Source organism: Mesocricetus auratus, unplaced genomic scaffold, assembly GCF_017639785.1.
Source record: "Mesocricetus auratus isolate SY011 unplaced genomic scaffold, BCM_Maur_2.0 Super-Scaffold_100019, whole genome shotgun sequence".
Taxonomy (NCBI): domain Eukaryota; kingdom Metazoa; phylum Chordata; class Mammalia; order Rodentia; family Cricetidae; genus Mesocricetus; species Mesocricetus auratus.
In genome coordinates, this window is record NW_024429200.1 from 18,092,584 (window position 1) to 18,120,120 (window position 27,537).

General features: G+C 37.2%; 1 protein-coding gene across 4 annotated transcripts in view; it reads right to left on the reverse strand.

The window, feature by feature from the left end:
- Ptprz1 (protein tyrosine phosphatase receptor type Z1) overlaps nucleotides 1-27,537 on the reverse strand; it is a 171,343-nt gene that overhangs the window by 20,268 nt on the left and 123,538 nt on the right. Inside the window, exons 12-18 of one of the 4 annotated variants that reach the window (XM_040728492.1) lie at nucleotides 22,741-26,287; nucleotides 18,410-18,554; nucleotides 11,469-11,560; nucleotides 6,018-6,103; nucleotides 3,388-3,408; nucleotides 3,103-3,199; nucleotides 336-418 (exon numbers count right to left, since the gene is read on the reverse strand). In XM_040728492.1, the coding sequence (XP_040584426.1) occupies nucleotides 336-418; nucleotides 3,103-3,199; nucleotides 3,388-3,408; nucleotides 6,018-6,103; nucleotides 11,469-11,560; nucleotides 18,410-18,554; nucleotides 22,741-26,287 (4,071 nt within the window). The remainder of the gene's footprint in view (nucleotides 1-335; nucleotides 419-3,102; nucleotides 3,200-3,387; nucleotides 3,409-6,017; nucleotides 6,104-11,468; nucleotides 11,561-18,409; nucleotides 18,555-22,740; nucleotides 26,288-27,537) is intronic. The other 3 variants (XM_040728494.1, XM_040728493.1, XM_040728495.1) reach the window with 3 other exon arrangements.

The window sequence follows — 27,537 nt, forward strand, 5'->3', positions numbered from 1 at the left end:
ATAACAGTGTGCCAGGAACTATGAGAACATTCAAACTAAGTACTACGCCTATAGCCTCACGTTTATTGAGTTATCAGTCTATCTGAATACACATATCCTACCTGGAACATACATTTTAGTACGAGTTTCCCCCCTGTCTTACAAAATAACAGAAGGACAGTACTATTTAATCTAAAGTCCTGTAATTGTAGGCTCTCCTACAATTTATTCAGTTTGTTTGCATTTTCGTTACATCAGAGAACACTTATTATATAATGGTGCACACACATCATTGTGGCATAAGAAATTCAGGGCTTTACAAATGTTCCACAAAATTTTAAGTCAAATATGCTTACATCAACATAATTGGCATTAATGTAGTCAGTCAGTTTTCCATCTTTTTCAGCAAGTTGCGTGAGCTTAACTCTGCTATGATCATCTGGAACACAAAAAGAACATATTTCACTAAAGTATTTCCACACTTACAACATAATTTTATTGTAAAATTAAACTCAACAGAAAAGAATATCCTTCAGTAAGTATGGGCCATCCTGACCGGACAATGTAACAAAGACAAATGGACAAGGATCTTAGATTTAAGAGTTTCTCAAGCAGTGAGACTAGCATACCCAGAAAATGAGGCACAGGTGCCAAAATGAAGGCACACGGTGCCAGGGAAATGTGAGGTAGAAACTATATTAGTGTAAGGAAGTGGTTCTCAGCCTGTGGGTCACAACCCCCATAGGGTCACATATCATATATTTATATTATTATTCATAACAGTAGTAAAATTACAGTCATGAAGTAGCAATGGAATAGTGGAGAGAGTCACCACAACATGAGAAACCATATGGAAGGGTCTCAGTGTTAGGGAGGTTGGGAAACACTGGCATAGGGAAGTAACCAAAGTTTTCAGAGAGGCTGGAATCTGAAGTTGGCATCTTAGAAGGATTTTTGAAATGGCCCAGAGAAGAGTGATGGGAGCTTCACAAAGCTGGGGAAGAATGGCAGCAGAGACTGAATGGGAAGCTGGAAGAGGAAAAGGCAGCAGTGAGGGAAGCAGAGAGGCCCTTGGGAGTTTCTGGCAAGGGTGAGACAAGGAAGTAAATGCCGATCAAATGACAGCAATTCTATTAAGACACCTGACATCATTGCTTCTCTGACAATAGACACGGGTAAGTTGGCTTGTGGCACCTGAAAGATGGATCTGGATGCCAGGCTGACCTGTTTCTGTATTCTGATCTTAATGCATTTTCTTAAAATTGGGGTTGCTTTTCTTCATTTCTAAAATAGAGCTGTTAGCACCTGCTTTTGCAGGTTGTTTAGGCAGGGAATAGAACAGTGCTAAGAAAATAGCAGATGTCCAACAAATATCAATCTCCGTTCCTTCCCAACTTAACCAGGATAACTGTCTCAGGGGAAGAAACAAATCCACAGTAGAACCCGCTGCAGAAAAAGTAAATACTGTGGAAACCCCTCTGACAGGAAGGCAGCATCGATGCAAACTACTGAACAGAACATGGTAATTAAAGAGAGGAGCATGCAGTCCTGTAGGCTACACTGGAATCAGAATTTAAGAGACCATGTGGTAACACATTTGGTTAGGAAGCCATTCAACCATTACAGGATAAAAGATAGAAGTTTTTACATTTCCCCCCTTAGAGGGAGGAAGGACCGTCAAGTCATATTTCAAGATATGGAGAGGATACTCTTCAGGCTACCAAAAGAGAAACATATATGCCAAGCCAGTCATAAAACCTTCAATCTACAATGCTGTCCTCCTTTTCAAAATATCCTAGGGCAATGATGGCACAAAACACATGGGACTAACCAATCAATGTCTGAATCGACCTTGAGGCCCTCTCCATGAGATGGTACCCATACCAGACACTTCTATGAAGACCAAACACCAGAGACTAAATAGCCCAGAGACCTACAGTAAAGCCAAGTACTACTGGCCTTAAAAAACAAAATAAAACAAAACAAAAACAGTGATAAAATCACTCCCAATGACTATATCTGCTATACTCACAGATCAGTGCCTTATTCAGCCACCATAATAGAAAGAAACTTTCTCCTGCAGCAGATGGGAACAAATACAGAGACCCTGCTTCCCAGGGCCAGACATTACACACAGAGGAAGAGAGAGAGAGAGAGACCTTGGAACACACAGCTCTTAAGTGGGATATCTCCATCAAATCCCTCCCTTCAGAGCTCAGCGAATCCTATGGAAGAAGAGGCAAAAGCATAAGAGCCAGAAGGGACAGAGGACACCAGGAGAGCAAGTCTCTCTGAATCAACCGAGCAAAGCTCAGCCACTGAAGCAGCAAGCACAAGGCTTTCACAGATTTACACCAGGCCCTCTGAGTCTATATCACAACTTTCAGTTTAGTGTTTTTATGGGACTCATGAGTATGAATGAGTGGGTTTCTGACTCTTGTGCCTTCTCGGGTTTTTTTTTCCTTATCCAACTTTGATGTGAAGGGTTTTTTTTAAATCTTACTCTATTTTTTGGTCATGTTTGGTTGTTACCTCTTAGAAGCCTTTTATTTTCCAATGAGAGAGTGGATCCTGGTGGGAGGAACAGGTGCTCACTGGAGAGTGAAGAGAGATGGGGATAGAAGGAAGACAGAAATAAAACCACATTAAGGATGGAAGCACCAATGCTGTTCAAGGTCCAGGGCAAATGCAGCTAAGAAACCATGGGAGGGAGGAATGAAAAGATCCTTTGCAAAGCCCAGGAAGAATTCCAAGAATGAAAGTATGGTAGAGCAGAAAGAGGAAACCGAGAAAAGCTCAGCAGGTTAGTAACATCGGACTGTGAACTATAAACAATGGCTGAGACCTCAGAGAAAAACTGTCTGTCTATGGGGGTGAGGAAAGGGCTAGATTAAAACTGAAGCCCCTTCTGTATTAAGGAAACCCATGCCATTGATGGCAGAATGTGCTGAAGTGATCTTAGTGTAGTGCTGGTATTAGCAGGCAGAAAATCGCCTGCTAACACGGATCACCCAGGCCTTGTAAGGACCCTACTGAGAGCTTTGTTGGTGGATGATGTGAGGACATTGGTCTACAGGACAGCACCAATGGTGCCGCAGTCAGCTGAATACAGAACATACTTACAGGCTACAATGTTGACGTATCTGTTCTTGTGCTTGTTGTCTGGATGATTGGAGCTGTCTGCTGTAATACCTAAGTCAACAGTACAGCTCTGCACCTCCTGGAAAAAAATGGCATGCATAACATTTTAACATAAATTCTTTCACACCAAGTGCCTCTAAATATATGGGAGACAAAACAAATGAAATAGTCTAGCAAAAAAATGTATATATATTATATACATATACATATTTATATGTTACAAACTACTTCTTGGCTAAAAGAAAATGCAGTGAAATAATGCCTTACCTGGTAAAACTCTTTCAGTGTCTAATGAGGAAATGAATGCCAAAAAAGTAAAGAAATCAAATTCCACAGCACACGACAAATGAGAAAAGAAAGTGTTCATATTAGGTTTACAATGGAAAACTATGATCATGCAATAAATACATTTGTCACATACTAACACAACAGAATGTTTCAAACAGTTGCATGCAAATCAAAATGTCCAATAATTTGGACCTTAATTATGTAAATGAAAACAAAGCAACATGTTTAAATGGGGATGCTGGTACAATATGATGAATATTTAAGATACAAATAAGAACCACATATCCCATGACCCATTTTGTCATAGTAATTGGATTTGATAATGTAACAATATATTTTGAATTGATCTCGATAGCACCATTTGAAACTCTGAATTAGTGATACATTTTTGAGTTATTTTATGGAATAAATAGCTTCCTATTAGGTGGTTTATTACAGATTTAGGGTTGTCAAACAATAAATGCTCCTAGAAGTGTTTTAATCACAGACATTGCCATTTTGAAACAAAATTTGAAAATCATTACTTTGTATAGATTTAATTGGTAGAACAGTTAAAAAACCTTCAATGGGTATAGAAAAACAGTTTGACTAACTTTCCATTAAAATGGATTAAATACTATTCTAGAAGTGTTTCCGATCTAAACATATCAGTTTAGAATTTATAAATATATAACTGAGATAAAGAAATAAAAGTCTTCTGTTTTCTGAGAAAATATAACCCAAATATGAATCTAACCCCTAGCAAGTGTTCCAATCCCTCTATAAAAGCACTTAGGGCCTCTTTGGCAAGACATTCTGAATGACCAAAAACAATCTAATATAAGAACCACTTAAGAGGTGTAGCATTATTAGTTATTAAGGTAATTATTAAGTTAGATACAAGTTTTCTTAAATCAGACCAAGTGAAAAGCAATAGGATTAGGAGATAATTTTGAGTAGAATTGTGGTTGTTATACTAATTTAATTATTGTGGACTGTTTAATAATTTCAGGATGACTTGACAGGTGTGGATCAATGACTAGCCTATAGACAAACGCTGTCATCAACTTTAACTATAAATGATTTATTTTTTGCTTAGGATTTGCTTTTGTATATGTGGAAAGTCAGAGCCATCTCTCTTCCATTTTTCCCTGATGAATTATAGGTCTGTTTAGTGGTAGCCTGATGATTTCTGTCAGTTAATGGAGCAGGTGACTTTAACACCACAGTTAACATGGAAGCAATCCTGTATACTCCCAGTAACCTCAAACTGAGAGTAAGAAAGCAAATTTGATGTTTTAAACATGAGACTCTTCATAGTCTACCACATTTCCCTTCTAGCCTTTAGAAAGCTTTCTAATCTGTTGCCTTTCCCTTCCCTTCCCTTCCCTTCCCTTCCCTTCCCTTCCCTTCCCTTCCCTTCCCTTCCCTTCCCTTCCCTTCCCTTCCCTTCCCTTCCCTTCCCTTCCCTTCCCTTCCCTTCCCTTCCCTTCCCTTCCCTTCCCTTCCCTTCCCAGGTCTTGATTGACAGAACTCCTAGCAAGTCTGGCTGGGTATAAGAAGTTGTTGTTAATGCAGACTTAAGTTCGAGGAGTCTTGCTACCAGGGCCAGAGCTCCATAGCTTTAAAGAGAGTGAGTTCTAGCAAGTATTGGGGAGTGAGGAAGAGATGCATAGACAATACAGAGTGTGGTGTTTCTGAGCTGGGGTGACTAGGTAGCAGGAGGTGAGGGTGACAACTACCTCCTTGGTGTTTAGGTTAATGGGAAGGATAAGAGATTTCAAATCACAAACCTGGGTTTTAATCCCAGCTTTGCTATTTACCAGTTGTTAATTAATTTCTGTCAAGTTTGATTGCATCAATTGTATGATCCCATGTAGTAAAACACGACTCCCGTTGTGGAATGAAGGTTACCTATGAAGCCCCTGATTAGTAACTTGTCACCTCGGAAATGACAACTCCTCATATGCGTGGTCCTTATTGTTTAACCCAGGACTTGAGACTCCTTATTTTGAGAAATATGCGTGAGTGGTAGGTCAGTGGGCGTGACACACTTGCAGTAAATTTTTTCCACCTCTTATAAGGGTATTTAACAGTATCATTAGATGTTTTTCCATTGATTACAAAGTGTTCAAATGATTTTAGGAATATATGTTTTCTTGGAAAGTGGATGTGATTTTACTTTGCATAGTGAAAGCTTCTAAATAGTTCTGAGTTTGTGTTGAGTTTTCATGCTTACAGTTAAGGGTTTGTATTCAGTTTTGCTAGGAATCATCAAGTTTAGTGGTTTAGTATAACGTATGTAATTTGGAAAAATGAAAATGAATCACTGTTACTAATTCAGATTTAAGAAAAGAAGTTAGCAATCTGTACTTAGTTGGAAAGGATTCACACTTATGCTTGTTTTTTTCTACTAGCCCATGCTTGCTTTTAAAACAGAAAGCTGATTTTCTAAGTGATTTAGTAACTAAAACACATCTCCTAAGCACATATACAATTATGGAAACAATATCATATTTTTCCTAAAATTAAAAGTGATCTCAGTGTCTTTCATCATGAAGTAGCTTCCTGCTGAAACTTTGAAATTTACTACATTTCATATTATTAAAATATAAATATCTAAATCATACCTCAAACTCCTCAGTGAACCCATTACTTGCATGTAAGTCTGTAACATGCTTTGGAAAGTGCTTTATTGGAATTGCTCCAATATCATCTAAATGAATAAAAAAGAATAAAATCAAACAGATTAGAAAGGATAACAGTAGAAATTACTGTTTCTTCCATTTATAAGGGATCATCTAAAATAACTTCAAAATCCAACCATGATAACCCTAACTAAATTGCAAGCTGCAATGATCAACTTTACATATACTTATTATAATTTGGATTTGATTATAAATTTCTTTTCCTGATAAACTCTAAATAGAAATGAATTTCTTTGCATTGTTAGATGTTCCAAATAATGCTAAAATCATAATTCTTACCAATGTATTCATCTTGCTTTGGACAATTTTGTTTAATATGCATAAAGATTGCATGTAAATTCTGGCAAAAAAGATACGTGGAGAGAATATATTAATTTACTTATTTTTATTTATGGTCTCAGTAAAAATATAGAAAAATTCATAAAAAATATAAAAGCTAACCCTAAGTTTGTTATATTGTGCTGGTTGGATTTGAATTTGCTATTGTCTCACAAACCTCAGCTATATTTTCAATGTATTATAGTACAATTACAGTTTTATAAAGTTACATTGTTCCCTCTATATGTAACAAAAATATTTATATGAAGTGTATTCATTAATGATAATGCAACTTATAATTTAAAAAAATCTTTGGATTTTAATCTATAAAGTTTCAAGAATTTTTAACTTGAAAAAAAGGCACGTAAACAAAGCCATGGATCTGTTAACTTATTTGTGAAGGAGCCAAATTGTTTTAAGGAGCCTGGTGTTTTCTTTTTCTTTTCTGGGAAAGATTTTCTGAGATTAAACATAGAAGTTCGCAGTATATGATTTTTTTTCCTAACAAGGGAACATCTAACACATTTCACTAGAAATGGTTATTTACATTAACAGATGTTCAATATTTAGGCCTTCTAAAAAATTTAAGCTTCAGTTACTAAGAATTTCTTGATTAACAAAATCAGACTCCATCTGTTCTCCCTCTTAGATGAGTGGACCTGAATACTAACACTGAATTAGCCAGTGAAGCTCAAGACACACCTATGTATCATTTCACCTTCACACCTACAGCAAGATCTAGCCTGCAAGTAGCATGTGTAATTAGAATGGAAAACAAATGATTTGTCACGCCTACATCATTAGTTCCTATAAATGTCCTTTAGACCCACAAGTCCCCCACGCCCAGCCTGAGGAGATGTTTGGAAGTGGAGGAAATCACAATTCCCCAGACAACTGAGAACTTTCTGTTTCAAGATGCTAAAAGTGTTACAGAATTAATGCTGCACTGAGGTAAAGTTGGTCTTAATATCAGCTAGAATAAAAGAAGGCAATTTCTATGTATAGAAAGAAGAAAAGATAATAATGTATATTCTGTATAATATAAATACTGGTGTAAAGAAAAATATTAAAGAAAACAATTTTTTTATATTTTGTGAATGGGATTTCAGAAGATAACAACATGCAGAATCTGTGTCTCTGGCAACAATTTTTGGAGCATCTGAACAGTTTAAAACAAGACTTGTAGCTGGGCAGTGGTGGTGCTTGGGGGGCCGAGGCAGGAGGATCTCTGTGAGTTCAAGGCCAGCCTGTTCTACAAAGTAAGTTCCAGGACAGTCAAAGCTACATAGATAAACCCTGTGTCAAAAAACCAAGTCAAACCAACCAACCAAACAAAACAAAACAAAATCAACCAAACAAACAAACTAAAAAACAAACAAAAAACCCTAACCAAATAATAACAAAATCAAGACATATAAAATGACCACATTGAGGACAAGACAGTTTCTCTGTGTAACCCTGACTGTCCTAGAACTTGCTCTGTAGACCAGGCTGGCCTGGAACTCACAGAGATCTGCCTGCCTCTGCCTCCCGAGTGCTAGGATTAAAGATGTGTGCCATCATTGCCCCAGCATGCAGTTCATTTTTAGGGCTGAGGCCCTACGAGCCTCTGGACCTTCCCTCATCCATGTTAACATATCTATTGCTGTTGCCTTTTCTGCTCATACTTAAGCAGCTGTGTTGCTGAGACTCTTGGGTGTAGCTGATGATATTTCTTGGAGACACAATATCACAGCAAACTTCCAGTACCTCTGGCAATCTTTCTACCACCTCTTCCACAATGATCCTGATCCTTCTGTACCAGAATCGTGTTGTAGACCTACCAGTTGGAACTGGGCTCACAATTCTGCATTGTGATCAGTTGTGATTTTCTTTAATTGTCTCCATCTGTTCCAAAGAGAAGTTTTCTTGATGGGAGTGAGGATTACACTCATCCGGCTAGACTCTGGAGAAAGATGTGTCCCTTTTTTAAAATCCCTTTGTATTCTGAGAAGTTATAGTATATAATATATATATATACTATATAGTATATAATATATATAATATAATATCACATAAACGGCTTTTATTTTGCCTACAGGGAAAACTCTAGGGTCAGGAAGCATTTGCATCAAAATGATGCTGCTTTTTGAATGTTGCTGTCCATGTAAATGCTGATAAAACAGACAATGTTTTCTAAAAATATTCAATCATTCAATATTGGAAACCTTCAAACAACTATACATTTTAGATAGTCTTGACCCTCCCCTAGTACTACCACCACTGTTTCATTGTGTTTGTTTTGTTTTTTTAGTGTTTGGGAGTGTGTATACCCCAATAATAAGAAACCCTTTCTCACATAAACACATATGATCAGAGAGGATCTGTCATGGTAAGTTTTATGACAACTAGACACAAACTAGAGTCATTGGAAAGAGGAACTCCTGAACACTGAAAAAATGTTTCAATATCATTGGCCTACAGACAAGTTTGCTGGTGCATTTTCTTGATTAATGATTGATATGAGAGATCCCTGCTCAGTGTGGATGGTGCCACCCCTGGGCTGGGGTCTGAGTTGTATAAGAAAGCAGATTGAGTAAGCCATAAGGAGCAAGCCAGTAAGTAATATTCCTCTATGGCATCTTCTTTAATTCCTGCCTACAGATTCCTGTCTTCATTCTCTGCCCTGACTTTAATTGTTACCTGAAAGTGTAAGATGAGATTTAGATATTTGTTTTGCTTTCCTAGACAGGGTTTCTCAGTGTAGCCCTGGCTGTCCTGGAACTAACTCTGTAGACCAGGGTGGCCTCAAACTCAGAGATATGCCTGCCTCTGCCTCCCAAGTGTTGGGGTAAGGGCATGTGCCACCAACACTCAGCTTGGAAGTATAAGATGAAATAAACCCTTTCTTTCACAAGCTGTTTTTGGTCATGGTGTTTCATAACTGCACTAGAAACCCCAACTAAAAAGAAATTGTTACCAGGTTCATGAAATGGCTCTGACAGATGTGACCATGTTTTGGGGAGGCTTGGGAAGAGCTTTGGAACTTTGGGGTAGAAAAGCCCAAAGTGTTCAGAGTTTAATGAGATACTGTGGGAACTCTGGTGATCATGCTGAGAGCAGTATAGATATTAGAAGCCTAGCTTGTGAAGTTTCAGAGGGAAATTTGAGAGTTCCTTAAAGAATGTTTAATATTTTTAACTAAGAATCTGAGTTCTGGTCATCTCAGGCTGGAACACTGGCTGTGATTAAGAAGAGACTAGTATCACTAAGGCAAAAATCTTCTGGGAAGTGTTTCCTTGTGTCAACAGACAGAAGTTGCTGTTCAGAATGGGCCTAGGCTGTATCTTTTCTGGCATCCCAACTTGGTAATATGTAAGAGTTTCCCAGATTGTTTGGTTTTGAAGAAATGAAACAAGAGTGAAGAGAATTTGAGACTTGGCGCTGTGAAGGTCCACGTGAAGGTGTAGCCTCAGTTACACTGAAATCCTAAGGACTTAAAGGGCTATGAAGAGAAGTCGAGGCTTGGTACCATATGGGAGGGTCCGAGTTCCTAAAGAGAGCCCAGGAGAGGCTACTGGTGAACGTGTAGACAAGTTGTAGCAGAGACCCTAGCACTATAGAGATTCTATTAACATGAGATGACATCCAAGGACAGCAACTGGTGTGGAGCAGAGTCGACCTGAGCCTTCAGGACAAGTTGGATGTGCTATTGATGGCAGAGCCAGAGAAGTAGAGCTGCCTAAGTCCTTTGGAGCCCAGAATATCATGGGTTCCAGAAGTCTGACACTGAGCTTTATACTGTTGGACTTTGGTTTTCCTTTGATCTGATTCTGTGTCCTGACTCTTCAGTTAAAAAAAAATTAAAAGTTGGAATGTTTAATATTGCCATTAATACATATTACATATATATTTGAACATGGCATCTTAGAGACAACAAGAAAAGAAATATTATGGTTTGATAGCCGTGTGTTTATATGTCATGTTGTAAAGGGGTTCGTTTTATGGTATTTTGACTCATACTAGAGTCAGTAGGGAAGTGACTAGATTGGCCAAGGCTGTTGGTCAATTTCTTGATTAACGATTGAGGTGGCAGGGCCCTGCCCACAGTGGGTGGTGCCATCCTTGTGTAGGTGGGTCTGAGTTGTGCAAGAAGCAGGCTGAGTAAGCCATGAGGAGCAAGCCTGTAAGCGATGTTTCATGGCTTCTGGTTCAATTCTTGCCTTCACATCACTGCCTTGAGTTCTTGCCCTGAGCATTGTAAGATGAAATAAACCCTTTCCTTCCCACCACAGCAATAGAAATGCTGACGACTACAGGAACTAAATTTTAGCCTCTTTTTTTTGCTGTCCAGATTTATTGCTTTGAGTTAGTCTGACCGTTTTTGCTTAGATTTCCTCGACAGCAATGAAAATTAGTAAAAGCATTATTGTGCTGGATAGTTTCTTGTATGCTTGACACAAATAAGTCACCTGGGATGAAAGAACTTCAACTGAGTAATTGCTTCTATCATACTGTCCTTTGGGCATGTCTATGGAACATTAATTATTGATCTGAGAGAATCCACCTACTATGGGCAGTACCACCCCTAGACAGATAGTCCTGGGTTATATGAAAAAGCAAAATGATCAAGCCATGGAGAGCAAGTCAGTAAGTTCATGTTCTTTTATGCTCTTGGTTGCAATTCTTGCCTCCAGCTTACTGAGCTGGGTAAAGTCCTGACTTCCCCAGCGATGAACTATAAACTGTAAGCTGAAATATCACCCCCCTCGAGTTGTTTTCTGTCATGGTTTTTAGAAACCCAACTGGAAACATTATTTTCAATTAATATTAATTGGTAATAGTGTTTTCTACATATTATACTAGAATAATTATAAATTGTTATGAAATATAATCTATTTGAAATGTATGAGAACAGTATATAAGACTGGGGGCCTGACACATGATGTAAACACAAATATTTACTCATGTGCATTATAGATATTTGAAAACTATTCCAACAAAGGTGAGTTATTCCACATCATTATTTTCATTCAGTATAAACCGGCTACTCATAATCACATCCTAAGTCATTACCTGAAATTGGAAAGATGGGTGTTGGTGGTGTAGATATTACTCGAGGGGATGTATTGTCTTCTAAATAAAAGTGTGCAGTCTGGAAGCATTTTCTGGAAAGAAAGAAAGAACACATAAGAGGATGACATCTAAGCTTCTTGAAAATTATGATGGAAGTTTCTAGATTATAACAACAGTGGAGGCATGACCAGAAGAATGATTATTGAATTTCCATCTGTTTTCATAAAGCAGAAATACTGAAGAATTTCATGTCATCTGAATCTATCTTACTTTTACTGGCACCATATGCAAAAGAGTGATCAGATACCAGACAAGCTGGAAGTGGAGGTAATGGGCAGTTGGTACCAAATGGCATTCTGCAGATGCAGGGAACATCAGTGTCTTAGGTACTCTCCTATATTCACATACTCCGAGGGATCTTGGCAACTTGGCGGGACATGGCTTGGAAGTAAAGAAAGTCCCCACAGAACGTTCTTTAAACCATGTCCTCTGAGGCATATCCATCTGGTAGGAAAAGCTATGTCTATACAGAAGTGAAATTCTGTGGTGACATCATCATTTTGAGGAAAAAAAGAAGGCAGCTTTTACTGTACAGTAATGCAGCATTACTGTACTGAAACTTAAGTGAGGATAATGAGCACAGAAGCAAAACCAGAGGTGATTTCATTTCTGACAGATGCTAGTCTTGTTGACGAGCATTTGGAGAATGAATATATTTAGAACCAATGACAATTGTGACCTACAATGTCACCTGCATCTATTTTCATTCAGATAATAAGAGTAACATCTGGTGAGAGCACACTACGACGTACTGAGGAGAGCAAAGACGCAACTGCTTCTCTGCAATAAAGCAAGCCGTCCCTTGATTTAAGGGATTTAGGTAATTAAAACTGTTAATGACTCTTTTTTATGTGTATAATTTCACTTAACTTACTCACTAATGGTTAAGTTTCAACAGAAAAAAATCTCTCTAAGAGAAAATGCTAATCTTATTTTCTAAAGCTTCAGGCTACGTGTTACCTATCCTAATGAGCTTTAACATGGCATTTGTTCTTATTCAGTGACCACCTAAATCTCAGGATTGTTCCAGTAAATCGGTTCCCTGGATAGGGTTCTTAAATGGCTCCCCGCTGTTATTAGAATCGTATTGTTGTCTTAGCGAGGTAGGTAAGGCCCTTGCTTCCACCGATCTTTGTCACTTCACTGCCTATGACCCCTTCACCCACCTGGCTTCAGCTTCCCCTGCTCTCTTTTTCTGTATCAGAGAAGTCCACTTGTACCACTTTATCCTCTTGGGCATTGCTGTCCCTCTGCCCACATGCCTCCTTCCCATTCTTTCACATCATCCCAAACGCTACATTCCCCGGAGGGCCCCAGATAGCTCTGTCCCTATTCTTCTCCCTTTGTTTTCTCTGTGGCACATGCCACCACGAAAAACACAAATCCTCCTCTACTTAGGATGGGGCTATATCTGGATAAACCTTAGCTGAAATGCATTAAATATACCCCAACCCACCACATGCCACAATTTAGCAGCATAGTACAAGGTAGAGTGTTGGTTATTTGTTTCTGTGATAATGTGACTGGAAATTTTTAGTTATTGTCACTGCCCAGCAACTCAAGAGAATGATGAACCTCATACGGCAGGTCCAGGAGAATAAATTTAAAGTAGAGTTTCTACAGAATGTGAACTCCTTTCATAGTATGGTAAACACAAAATAGCTTGAGTCATCTTAAGCTAGGAACCTTCTATTAACTTATGCATTTGTTTATGTTTTTACATTTATAGTTAGTCTCCTCCACCAAAATATAAGCCAGTCGTGCAAAAATAGTTAATTGTTACAATGTTATTCATAAATGCCATCATGTTATAGGTACCCCTGTACTCTTTCAATGAATGTAGTATAAAATTATGTATTGATACTTGTGTAGTAAGAGAAAAATAAAGCAACAATGTTCATAACAAGACATAACACTTGGCTCTGAGAGTATAAGAACATGAAAATCACACCTGAGAGAACAGTAGATTATTTTGCAAAGACAGCAGTAGTATAAGAAGATGAGTGGATAAAGATTCAAATGTCAAAGAGGCCCTTACACCAACTGCATCTTGGGAAGCAGAGTCTGCAGTCAGATGAGGAATGGGAAAATTGGAGACAGCCAGGCTTACACATGAACGACTCTGCATTCACACTGAAGCAGACACCATAGGTAACATTTGTTGTCTGTGCATCCACAGTAAGCATGTTCTGACACTGACATGGAGGTGATGAACTTGGAACATACCTTCTGGGACTTTCTGCACTTCACAGCTAGTACATGAACCATTTAGCAGGACCCTTGGTATTTAGTTAAGGTTCAGTTTGGGATTTTCAGTAACAAAGGGTTCAGTGTCATGAATCCTATTCAGTTGCTAAACATTGCTTTCTTCTATTAACTTAAAGCTCATTCTCCTGTAAATACTGCCAAAAGAATAGGTCTACTTACAGTAATACTGTGCATACCTTTCTATTGGTATCTATCTTTTTGATACATTTATCTACTGGAACTAGTTAGTATTTTATATAGTTTCTAGATTCTGAAATTCACAATGTTTTAAAACATAAACCTACTTATCTGTGATTCTTTCTTTTTCTGACTTTTTATTTGACATTTATAGTCTAATCATCTGTATATATAGCAGACGATTGAGTCTGCCTCGTTCTTGCCAATTAGTAATTCTCTTGCCTGCTTTAATCAGGATTCTTCTTGGGACCCAAATGTCTTACTCATCAACAGGCCAGGCAACAATTATCTTCCTTCAGGACAGCTCAAAGGAGTTTGCTCTATGAAATAGCTTTCACTTCCTGAGCAGATTCTAGAAACCCATCCACTCTATCCACTGCACCTGCCACAAATTTTAATTTTTATGTTTCTATAGTAGACTGCTTTGAAAAAAATAGCTATTGAGGCCAGAAGTGGTCTTGAGTTTCTGGGCATTGAAATATGCTATTTTAGTTACTTTAAGTTGTTGGTTTTCAGCATAGTTATTTTATAATATACTTTCTCTTTGCTATATCCTTATTACAGTTTTTAAAATATAAGTCTATGTCTGATTTCACAGAAACCCAACTCTTAATACAGTGACAAGAATATAATGGTACTCAGTGTTTGCCATGTTGCTAATATGTGTTAGCGCAATTGTATGGTGAAGAATTAAAATTGTTTTGTCATTTAGGTATATTTTACAGCACAGTCTTATATGGAAAATGACATTCTACCTGAAGGTAGTATGGTACTAGAAAGTCTACATTCAGTATTATTAGTTCTCTCCAAGAACCCACAAATAAGAATTTAAGGTCAGGAGAGAATTTATGTTTCCTAGCCCCATTTTCACAATGGAAAACAACTATTCCTAAGGAAAGTTCTGCTCTCTACTTTTGACATACATAATATTGACATTTTTCCATGGTTTAATTCTTTTTAAATACTCTAAAATTTCTTTGTAGTTTTTTCCCTTAAAAAAGACCATCTACAAACCTCCCCCGTGGAAGCAGTTTTGCATCTTAAAAACTTATGATGTGTCTCATGTAAATTATATCTTAAAACATCTGGAAAACAATTTCAAGGCATATTACTTAATGTATGACAAGCCTAAGTCTCTATATTCCATCTGTTCTGAAGAAGCAGTGAGTGTCTTCACGTCTATGTGCTAAGTGTTGATAACTGTGTCTCCTGCTAATTATCACTCTACCATGAAGAAAAAAGTGATGACTGTTTTAAACTTGTAGACATAGGTCCCATCAATCAATGGTAATCTGATTATTTAATTTACACCTTTCTTTCACAGTATTTAGAATTAAAAGCTGGAAATGTGTAATTATATCCCTTTTCAGAGTCTTCGTACAAATACAAAACAATGTTTAAAAGGTTCGTTCACTCACAGACCACCTAAAGAAAATCTCACAGCACACTTAAAGATATTTTACAGGTACCACCCAGTGGAAAACAGAGGAAACACATTCATAGGTCAGAAGTGACATAACCACAGCCATCTAATAAATTAGAGATGGGCCTGGGGAACGGACTCAGTTTTTGCCACCCACAATTTGTTCTGTCTTTCTGCTAAACTGTTTTCTCTTGATGTTTCTACAAAAGCACAGGGAAACACTTAGGTAAATTAGACAAACTATAGGATTCATGATTCCATGTAGAGGTTAATATTCTACAAAAAATTTTATTAGGAAAACATTTAAAAATTTTTAAAGAATCTTATCCCTTTACTTCCCATATTTATGTCTATGATCTTTTCATTTCTTTTCACTCATTTTTTCCTGATTTTCCATATGTATACAGGGGCACATGTGTGTGGAGGTCAGAGGACAAATCATGGGAGTCTGTTCTCTTTTCACAAATGTGGATCCCAGGAATTGAACTCAAGTGAACCATCTTGCTGGCCTCTATGATCTTCTTTGAGTTCATGTGTGTGTGCGCGCGCCTTGCGCGCGCGCGCGCGTGTGTGTGTTATGAGGAAAAGGTACAATTTGTGAATTTCCTCTTCTCTCATATCATTTGTTGAAATGATATTCTCTGCTCACAAGAAGTACTTGGGACTCTAGTGTAAAATGTATTTATCACAAACATAAGAAACTATAACTGGGGTTCTACTTCATTGGACCATGTGTTCATTTTTAGTGCCAGAACTAGACCCTTGCTTACTTTAGCTTTGGAACAAACATTGAAGTCAGGGAATGTGAGTCATTCATCTTTGTAAAATTCATAGAAGAAAATTTACAAGAAAGTTCTTACAACTCCAGGTTAGGAGCTACCTTCTTAGACATAATAGCAAGTCATAAGCAGTGACAGACAAACTGAATGAACTACACTTCACCAAATACAAATGTCAACATGTTCAAAGATATTACTATGCAAATAAGAAGTCTACACACAAAATAGAAAAGTTGTAAATTGAATAAAGGTGCAGGACATGTATGTTGTACATATAAAATGTTTGCAATTCAGATATAAGAAGTGAAGATCAGGAAGATGGAACATATATATTATATTATATATTTTCTATATATATTATATAGAAAAGCTGGGTAGGCATGGAAGTCTGTATGTTATCCTAGGACACTGGAAGGCAGAGACTTGGAGATCCCCAAAGCAAGTTAACCAATGAGACCAGCTGAAAGGGGGAGCTATGGGTTCAACTCTGGCTTCACATTTGAGGGAGAGAGATTGAGGAAGACAGCCAAGAACCTTGAGTATCTCCACAAATGCATAGACACCTGCATGCATGTATTCATGCAGCTGTACACATGCAAATGCAAATATGCATGCACTCATGCTTGCATAACACACACATGCACACAAATACTCAAAAATAAAACAATAAGCAAATAACCTAATTAAAAAGGCGCTGAAAAGGATTTGAGCACACAGGTCTCTAAAGGTATGAAATCGCTGAATAAGCACAAGGCAAAAAAAAAAAAAAAACAACCAAAAATCAAAAACCAAAAAACCTACTCAGCATTAGTCACCAAGGGAAGTCTGAAAAGTGCTAACATGCATTGCATTGCCCACTTCAAACAGATAGCTTTTATGATCTGTTAGCTTTATCTCATGAAAGTGCCAGCTTTCTTTTTTAGGTTTAAACATAAAATCTTGGAAAAACTCACAAGGACTGTGAATACTACACATATTGGATTTTTTTGCCTTAGATTTTCTTCTTTTGCCTAAGTAGCGTCTTTATTTCTTCAACTTGAAATCAATTCTAGAAGAACTGTCTTTTCTTTCAAAGGAAGGGCCCTAGGACACTGCAGAGAAGCAGTTGAGTAGATGTGGCCGGTCCTGAACCTGCCTGTGCTCTCCTGCTTCGTGGAAGTGAATCTCCTGTAGAATGTTCTTTTTGGCACCCTCCTCCACCTACACCACTGTTCCTCTGTTAGTGTTTGCTCCCTTCCCATGGGTTGTGGATTTCACACATGCCTAAAATGCATCTGTCTTGGCCGATGGAATCCCATTATTAATAAATATGCCCACACTGGAATTTGAATAATTCACACAAGCCTTGAACAAGAGACTGTTGTGATTGGGCACAATTCACCACACCCCCAGTGTGTTCCAATCAATCTAGAAGTTGTTTTTTCCTAGTGAGTTCATTGCATGCAGACACCAGTAAGATAGATATCTAGCAATGTTTTGAAGGGAGTTAGCAAGGAGTTACAATTTTTTATGAGCACATTTAATAGACAAAATGCCTATATAAAGCCACCCAAGTGTTAATCTTTTAACTACATCCTTATTCAAGGTTCATGAAATAGTGTTTGGGAGGAAAAGAGAAACATCTTACTCATGAGGAGTAAATGGTCTTGACAATAAACATTGGATAATCCATATTAATGAAGGTTTAAAACACTCAGATTTTAGTTTCTCATGAAATATGAGACCATATTAAACACACCAAATTTTAGTTTTGCACAAGATAGCTTAGAACAAATAATAGAAATTATGAAACTTATTCTAATTTTTTCATTTTGGTATAAATAACCTGCACTCTTATTAGAGTTTAACATTAGCTCCATTAAATATGAAATATAACTTGTCGTATCTTCCATCTTTTGTTAAATTTATTGAAAACAAATTCTTATTTATCCAAATATAATTAAGGTAAGTGCTATATTGATGTTAGAATGTTAATTTGGTTAATATGAAAGTACAGCTGTCAAGACACCTTAATAAGCATTAACAAACATCAAAGTTCTTCCATTTACCTTCAGTTCTTCAAATACAGAAAACATCGACCTTCAGATTCATAAGTTTACCTTCTTCATAGGTGAATAGGCTAATAACAGCTTTAATGCAAAGGTAATTTTGAATATGATTTAGAGATCTTCCAGATTTAATATAGGCAGAAATATGAGCTTTAATAATGTAAATTTCCAAAACACTCAACTTACCTCCAATAGATGAGAATACCAACAAGAACCACTAGACAGATAAAAGTCAGTGCAGATACGACCACAAGGGGGACAACAGCCTTCTTCTCAGAGTCCAACCCCTCAGCTAGACCAATACGAGACTCATGGCTACTATTACTGGCCTCTGTAGTTGGAGAAAATTGAAAGAGTTGAGATTTAAGATGGAAAAGGAATGGCATTTTCCAGTTGATTAAGTGCAACCTGCATTGTTTCTACTTACCTTTAAAGTTCTCACTTTATGATGCAAAGGTTGCCTATACATCAGCTTAGGTAAAATAAAGTTTACAAATTAAGGCAAGATATTCAAGCTATTAAAAAAAACAAAACAGAACAGAAATCATCAGAGGTGGAGATGTTATAGCAGGTCCTGGAACCAATACTGGTTGGAAAAAGTTGCTCAAAGGAAAGTGTCAACATTAGAAAATTACTGTTAAAAATGAAGCCTAGGAAACCAGTGTTACCAAACCATTATATATAACCTTCATGCTCTAAAACCAGTATTATGTATTTATTTTAGCCTTGTAATTTGATAAACAATTAAGAAAAATTTATACTTACTTTTCAGTCAAGCAAACTTTCAATTTTAAATATAGGTTGACTTTAAGTGTTATTTTCAAAGTTCTTTTAAATTTTTCATTATTTGAGAATTTTGTGCATCCAGATTATGTGTTTTATCAGGTTTGTTTTCAAATTCCTATCAAAAATGAAAATTCTCTATTTCATGTGAAATTAAAAAATACACATATCTAAGAAATTGTGTTTAAACACACTTGTGGACTGGAAACATCTGAAGATAGATGTTGAATTAATCTAGAAGTTGGTGAGCTACTATTTTTATGTTCAATCAGGAACTTTATTGTACAAAATCTTTTAAAAAAAATCACTGTAGTTATGTTACTCTCTATGTTGTCAGAAACCAATTCCAGAACAGTGAAAGCTGGTAAATAGCCTTGATTCTTCTCCTCTGCATGAAAGGTGTTCAGTTGAAAGCTAAGACAATTATTCTTGAGAGCTGTTCCCACGCTACCTGACTCTGGTTGTTGCGCTGTACAGGTACTAAGAGAGCTAAATTGAGGACTGCCATCAAAGTCTTTGTACTGCCAAAATTTGATACAATTCACAGCATAAACCATACCATAAACCAATCAATGTTTATGTTGTGATTAATATTCCTGTGAGAAAGCCAAAGTTTTCATTATTTTAATTAGCTCATCCATATGCTCTGGTGAATATGTTCTCTGTGGAGACTCGTGTAGACCCATAAATAATCTGATGATCAGTATATTGAAATGTCTTCATAACATTTAAAATAGCATCTTGCTTTTTCCATGGCTATCTTCACATTTTTCCTATTCTAACTATTACTTAAATGGAAAGGGTTTGCGGGGAATAAATGAAACAACATGCTTTGTAATCTTTGGTATCCAGTGATTACAAAAGGTGGTTAATATTTTTATGTATATCATTATCTCTAAATTGCAACTCCCAAAATAGAAGTGACAGCATCACCTGTAATGTTTTAAGAATGCAAATTTAGGGCCTCACTGAAACCCCACTAGATTAGGGTGAATAGGTTTCATGTTCAAATCGAAGAAAAAAAAAGTGTGTTAATGAAATTTACATAAATTTATGACCACAGAGATTCATTGTAATATATACACACATACACACACATGCACATACATATATGCATGTGTGTGTTTGTGTATAGCTAAAATATATAGCTTAAGCATATGTACATACACACATGAAATATGTCAGGCCATACATAGGCATATGTACATACACACATGAAGTATGTCAGGTCATACATAAGTAATGTATGTAGAAAATTGCATCTTGAAAATATGTAACACAAATGCAATTATATTTATATACATGCATTATAAACATACTATCATCTATCTATTCATCCATCCATCATCTCTCTATTTTCTATCTACCTCCTTTCTTCCTTTCTTTCTTCCTTTCTTTTTTCTTCCTTCCTTCCTTCCTTCCTTCCTTCCTTTCTTTCTTTCTTTCTTTCTTTCTTTCTTTCTTTCTTTCTTTCTTTCTTTCTTTCTTTCTCCACAGAATTTCCTCATAAGTTCTGGGGAGATGTGATCTTCAACAGATAATTTAGAATGATTCTATGGTATTTATGTATTATTGAAACCTTACGTATTATGTACATGATGGAATACCTTAAGAAAATACAGTTTGCTAGCAGCTTTGGATGCTATTGAGAGTACCAATTAGTTGTTATTTTCATTTATTTGAGACTAAAATGTGTGTTTTGATAGATCTTAGTATATAGCTTATTTAAATGATAGTAATTCAGTTAATCAATAAAGAATAAGATTGACATTTTAAAGGGCTGAGAATAAAACAACATAACTTTGATGTGAAAATTTAAGCATAATATATATTTTATTGTTCTCAATCATGTAAGCATGTTCTAAGAGACAGACACTAATAATAATTCCCAGGGTTAGTTTTGTATTGACTCTTTATGTGATCTGAATCAAGTATCTTTTAGTCTGTGCACACACACACACACACACACACACGACCTATTTATATTATTTTAAGAAATATCATGTAAGTTTTCTACATCTTAAGTACCATAAATGATAAGTTTCAGACTAGGTAATATTATATAATTGGACAAGACAAACTCTCTATTAGCTTTACAGATACAGTTTTAAAAACACAAAGATTTTCGCTAGTCTCATTTGATCTTAGTTTCTTCATTAATTATGTTATTTCGTGAAGATGGATCATATTGCTTTGTCTTCATTGTGGGGAGCCTATTCTTAGCAGTAAATCACTCCTATTAGTGCATCTAAGAGCAGCGATTTTAATCAATAATTCAAGATGTAGTGCTTTATTATGTATGTGTATATGTGGCCTTTCCATAAGAGTATAATCCTTCAAGAAACAAAAATAGATTGACTCATGATCTTTCCCTTTAAAATAAATCTAAAGATGTAAAAAGAAAAACAAGTACCATAATTGAGGAGAGATAACAATTTGCATATGTAACAACACTACTGACTACAGCGACCCATGGACTCATTATTCCTTCTCACACACCAGTTCATACATTGAAGTTGAAAAGCAATGTTAAATGGATATCTAGTCAGAATGCAGAAAAAAGAAATTTCTCTGTCTAAACATATAGATTCTTAATTGCTACCATACTAGAGAATAAGCAACTAATTTGAAAGATGAAAATAACTTAAAAGAAAATATGTTTTAATGACATTGGTTCCATACTCTGAATTTCGAACATTAAATTCTGTGCAATTACTGTTCAATATCATATTAGATTATCTTTTGACTTACTAGGATTTAAATGCTTTTATTGTTAATTAAAAATACTTTATCATTAAGTCAAAGCAATTATATCTTTTTGCCATGAATTCTATGGAATTACCTAGTTATTCATATGTTTAATGGAATTAAACTTGATTTTGTTACCATTGACATTTAAAGCACACATCTGTATTGTATATAGCAATCTGCTCCAAGAAACATCTGGGTAACAAACCAATTTGCATAAAATATATTAACAATGAAATGCATTACTACAGAAAGTGCTCTAGGCTTTTTTTTTACATCTTGTCACACAATACCTATATGTACTATGCATATTCATGTCTGTTATTTAAGTAGGAATGACAAATATTTTAACAAACACAAAGTAGAATGTATTTCGCTGGTTTATACTGCCCTCTTTAGGCAACATAAAGAAACTCAAAGAAAGATAGTTTTCAAACAATATTATGTTTATAAAAATCTTCCTTAGCTGTTAATTCTTAACCCTGTGGTTCTTTTTAGAAGCTCTCCCAGCTACTGTGGACATGGGGAAGTGTCTCCTTGCTTTCCATTGGTGGACAGATGCTTATAGCATATTACTGAGATTTTAAATCCAACAGGACTAGTTTACAACTGATTTTAAGATACAAGTGTGGACATTTAAGTTGTTTCAACACAGCACACTACGTTATAATATACCAACAGTGTATTATGTATACATAATTGATTCTACACACTATAGGAATCCTGTATGATGAGAATTAGTAACAACACACAAAAATGTATTTTTGAAGATAATTAAATCAAGGACCAAAATATGTTGAATACTCATTTGAAATCATATATAAAATAATGTTTTAAAGAGCTATAAATTGATTTGTTGAGTATTTTGATTAAAAAGTGAAGATCTGTTGGTGTACCAGAATTCTTTTCTTCCATGATTCTTCTATTTGACTTTCATAGCAAGAAAATTAGCACATCTTATTCTAATCCCTTTGCTCATAACTAACCTGCCTCTGAACTGTTGGATACTTCTGAGTGTCCACTATTAACAGATGGTGTAGAGGACCGTGTCGATCCAGGAGCTATGCCTGTGTCATCTGCTTCCAGGACACCATCAGCATCTTTTTCATTAACATCTGGAAAACTGAAATCTGTGGAAGTCTCATTATCATTAAGGCTATCTGAGGTGCCTTGCCCTGACCCACTCTCTTCATCACTTGTCAAAACTGTCCAGGCTTTAGATTCTGGGGTGAGAGGAAGTACAGCACTGCCCATAGGAATGTTACTGTCCTCTTTTCCCTCATTGTTCTTCTGGGGTAGCATATTTGTTGATGGTGATTTATTAGAATTTTTTTCCACACTAGTTTGACCTGCACCTCCATGTTCTTCTGGATTCTCAAATAGCAAATGTGAAATTGGGTCACTCTGATCCACAAGACTATTTTCCTGGGTGTCTGAGTCATTCATTACCTTTTCTTGTGATTCTTTATAGGGTGAACATGACATACATTTATTTATGGGAAAACGATCACTATCTATGTCATCGTAATCATCGTCATAGTCATCACCATCTTCACCTCCTACTAAATCAGCATCAGATCTGGCACTAGGAGTCAATTTAGAAGTAGCTTTAGAAGGAAGAAGCAGCTTGGCTGTGGTCATAACATCATCTCTGTTGGGAGAAACAGTTGAAATGGAAATGGACCCACTTCCTAATGGAACAAAACGGTCAGTAGGTACAAGTACAGGAGAAACAACTGTTGGAAGACCAGCAAGTACCTTATGAGTAACAGAACTTTCAGTGAGCATGAAAACTTCCTCAGAATACACAAGCTTTTTTGCAAGCGTATTTTGTGGTTCATCAATTGAGATAACAGGAGTGGCAAATGCAGGCCCCTCTTTTGGAGGATAGGCCTGGCTACTGTCCAGATGTGCGGTTTGGAACAGCTCATCATTACTGTACAAAGATGGCAGCACTTGCTGGGGACCTTTGCTCTTAAGCAAACCTTGTTCAGAATATTTCTCACTTGGGTGAGGAATTGTTAAACCTTGAGGTGAAGTGGAGTGCGTATTAGAAGGTGACACATCGAGAACGGGTACGGATGGAAAGTGCAGCGCGCTTTCACTTGAAGCAGACTCTGATGCCCTGAGATGCAACATGGAAGAGCTACTTTGCCCAACCTTGGGGTTTTCAGCCAATACTGGATCACTAGGCAGTGATGGAAGAGCAGTTTTAAGCAAGGTGTCAACATCAGAAGCCTGAAAGGAAGGTTGCAGCAATACTTCAGTATTAAAAGGAGATGTGGCCTCAGAGAGCAGGGACTGTGTTGAAGGATGTAATACTTCACTAGAAGCAGGGTCAGAGAACGCTGGCTCTGAGTTTGTGCTAAGCACAGGTTTAAGCCAAGTGTCACCAAATGCTGGAGATACAGTGTGTGTAGGCTGAACTGGGGAGTTATTTTCTGGAACTTGACTAATCTCATGATCAAAAACCTTAGTGATCGGATAAGCAAGAGACTCTGGAAGCATGCCATTTACGCTAGAAATAGAAACAGAGGTTTCTTGTAAAGATGTGTTCCACTCATTTACAACATCAGCCATCCTTGGCATGACTGTGCTTTTAGAATGGTATGCCAGCTCACTGAAAGCAGACATTTTCAGTACTGTCTCATTTTCAGATATTTCACTTTTAGGAAACGGCTTAACATCATCACCAAACACAGATGTTGCATATGTAAATTCAGCTACAGAAACAGGTGAAGAAATGTTAAGAGTTCTCAGCCCATCTGTATCAGGTAAAAGCAATTCACTATCAGAGGAGGATCCAGACCACTCCCCATCACCAGACAGGGCAGGAGGAGGCTGTGGCAATGATGCGGTTGGAGTAATAAAGGAGGACTCAGGCATTGATATGTGGCTAGGACTGATAAGTAAGGGCACCTGATCAGATACATCAACAGAATCATGCACAGGTATTGCAGAACTGTAAGAAACAGTGAGCACGTGGTGGGAGCCCTCAGAGGCGTAAGAAGGTTCAGGCCCTGAAGAATGTGCATGCATAATGACATCACTGCTGGGTGATTCAATCTGAGAAACCACAGATGTTTTATAAAGGACGGCAGATTCACTACTAAATTCCAATGTCTCTGAAGCAGCGTGAGTGGTGGCCTGATGTGACACCACATCAGAATACTGAACAAGGCTGGGCTCTAACAGCACATCTCCCCCAGCCACCAGCAGAGAAGCATGCAAGGACAGCTCATCCCTCTCAGCAGCTGAAGTAACTTGTGGAAGGGGTTGAGAAACTGTATGCAGATGGCGAAACAATTCACTACTGAAGGAAGCAGAGGGAAATGGGAGCAAAGGTGCACCATCATAGGAAGACAGGATGGATTCAAATGACACACCGACACTGGGAAATACAGGCGTAGCATGCAAGGCCGAATCACTACTTGAAGCAGCAGGGGTAGTGTTGAGGGTCTGATTGTCAAGCAACAAAGGGGTGACTAGAGGAAAGACTTCACTACTGTAGGAAGGTTGAAGAGGAGTCTCACCATTGTACACTGGCTGAGTTGTCTGTGAATGGAGTACGCTGATAGTGGGAGCCAAATCGAGTGGTCTGGAGGACGGAGTGAAAGCATGTGGCGTTACTTCAGTTGGGAGGTAGGCAAAGGTAGAATAATTTGGCATTTCCATGTCTGTGACTGAAGGGCCTTGTGATACCATGACATCTGGAGAAAATGACTCAGCCGTCTCCCCAGATTCATCAGTTTGTAGGTCTGTGGAGTTAACCTGGGGAAGACTCTCTCTGCCAGATCCCATCTCAGACTGTGTTGTTAGATCTGTGGGTTCAGGAAACCATACATTCCTATCAGGTGAAGGGCCCTTTACTGATTCTTCTGAACCTGATGAAGCTGGATCGTCTGAAGCATTTCTTGTAGACCCTGGCTTAAGGATATCATATGTGGTTGCCTCAGGCATTTCTGAGGAAGATATATATCCATGGGATATATTATCTGAGAAAAAAGGGACAGTAGCGGTCTCAGGGCTGGAGCCTGAAGAATCATCATCTCCTGTATCAAGCTTGAAATCAGTCAGTAAGTTTTCTTCCTCACCAATATCAGTAGATACCTCTTGATACTCTGTTATGGAAACCGTGTTTAACGATTCTGCAGTCCTGTCCAAGTTTGTCTGTGGGGAGACAAAGAGAGTTTTAGATCCATCATTTAAAGAGGCTGAAGTGCCTTCCACACTGTGTGGTGGCAGCTTAGTTCCAGTCTGAGAAGGCAAGGACATTTCTTCCTCTGTATCCAGTTCAGCAATTTGTTGGGAAGTAGAATTCAGAGATGTGTTGAGAACATCACTCTTTCCAGAGAATTCACTTCCTCTGGTTGGAGATCTGTTAGTCTTGGCTTCATTATGTTTAGTGCCCATGTAATTGTAGTGAGTCGTGGTAGAAACCTGGGGTTCCTTTTTCCTTATTTGATTTGTGGCACTGTCTCTATTGGGATTCAAGCCAGTGTTTCCTTCATTGTCTTTTCCATATTCCTCCTCCTGTGAAAGGCAAACGAAATTTAAAGGAGCATAAAGAAGTTCGAGAAAAACAACATCTAAGTGTCTTACACAGCCTTATACTATGAAGCTTCACTTCACTTTGTGACTTCCATCCCTCATCAAATGCAATTCTCCTGTTCTGTTCTATTTTATCCATCTTTTGTATTTATTTGACACACATACTATCATATAACTTTTATATTCACTAGGAAAAGCAATTAAACTAAATGAAGCCACCTTAGCTATAACTGCCTTCATTTTAATGCTATACAATAAGGGATTCAAAATAACATCACTAAAATATTTGCTTCACAATCTGACCCAGTTTTGCAGAGCATCAGTTTAGTGGAAGGGAATTTCTATGCTCTCCTTCAATATTAAAAGTCTAAAAATCTGCCTAGCTCTCTGATGTCACTCCACACTAAGCCCCAAAGCCAATTACTGCTCAAGCCTTCTACTTCCTGTTCTTTCTCTCATTCTTAGCAGACAACACTCTTGTTCCCTTTCCAAAGAAAACAGAAGCCAAGAGGCAAAAGTCACATATGTTCCCAATATTGAAAACACTGCTTAACAAAATCACCCATGACCCTCTTGTCCTATTGTCTCTAAGTAATTGCTAGCCTTTCCTCCAAAGGCCTATTCCTACATCTGTGTAGGAGTTTATTTCTATTGTTTCCTTTCAAATTGAACACAGTTGAGTATTCTTCATGTTCTCAAATCCTCAGATTATTCTAACCAGTTTAAATGAATTCAGGTCTCTTCTATTGATAATAAACGTATAAGAAAAATCTCAAATTTAACCTCAATTATTATTTCCCCCTGCTTTCCCCTTTTTAAACTGGATCTCCCCAAAGATATATCATGTATTGCTATACATGATCTAATGATTTCTATGGACCCCACACTAATCTTCATCTTTGCTTATATTCCCCACTAACACCCTACCATAAACCATGTAGATTTCCATAACAATTTATTGAGAATCTGGTAGTATGCATCTGTTTTGGGGACAAAGATATACACCCAACATGCACATGTACTTTAAGTGGTTTCTTTTTCTAGCAGATTTTAAATTTAATGACTTTAAAATGAAACCTCTTGGAATCTGAGGGAGGTGATCAACTGTGCTCCATGCTTTGCTAGATTCTGTGAGGTCATATCACCTTGTGCTACCATTTCAAGAATATATTGTTCATGCTCTTTGATATATACATATATATACATATGAGTGCAAGTATTTTAACAAATAC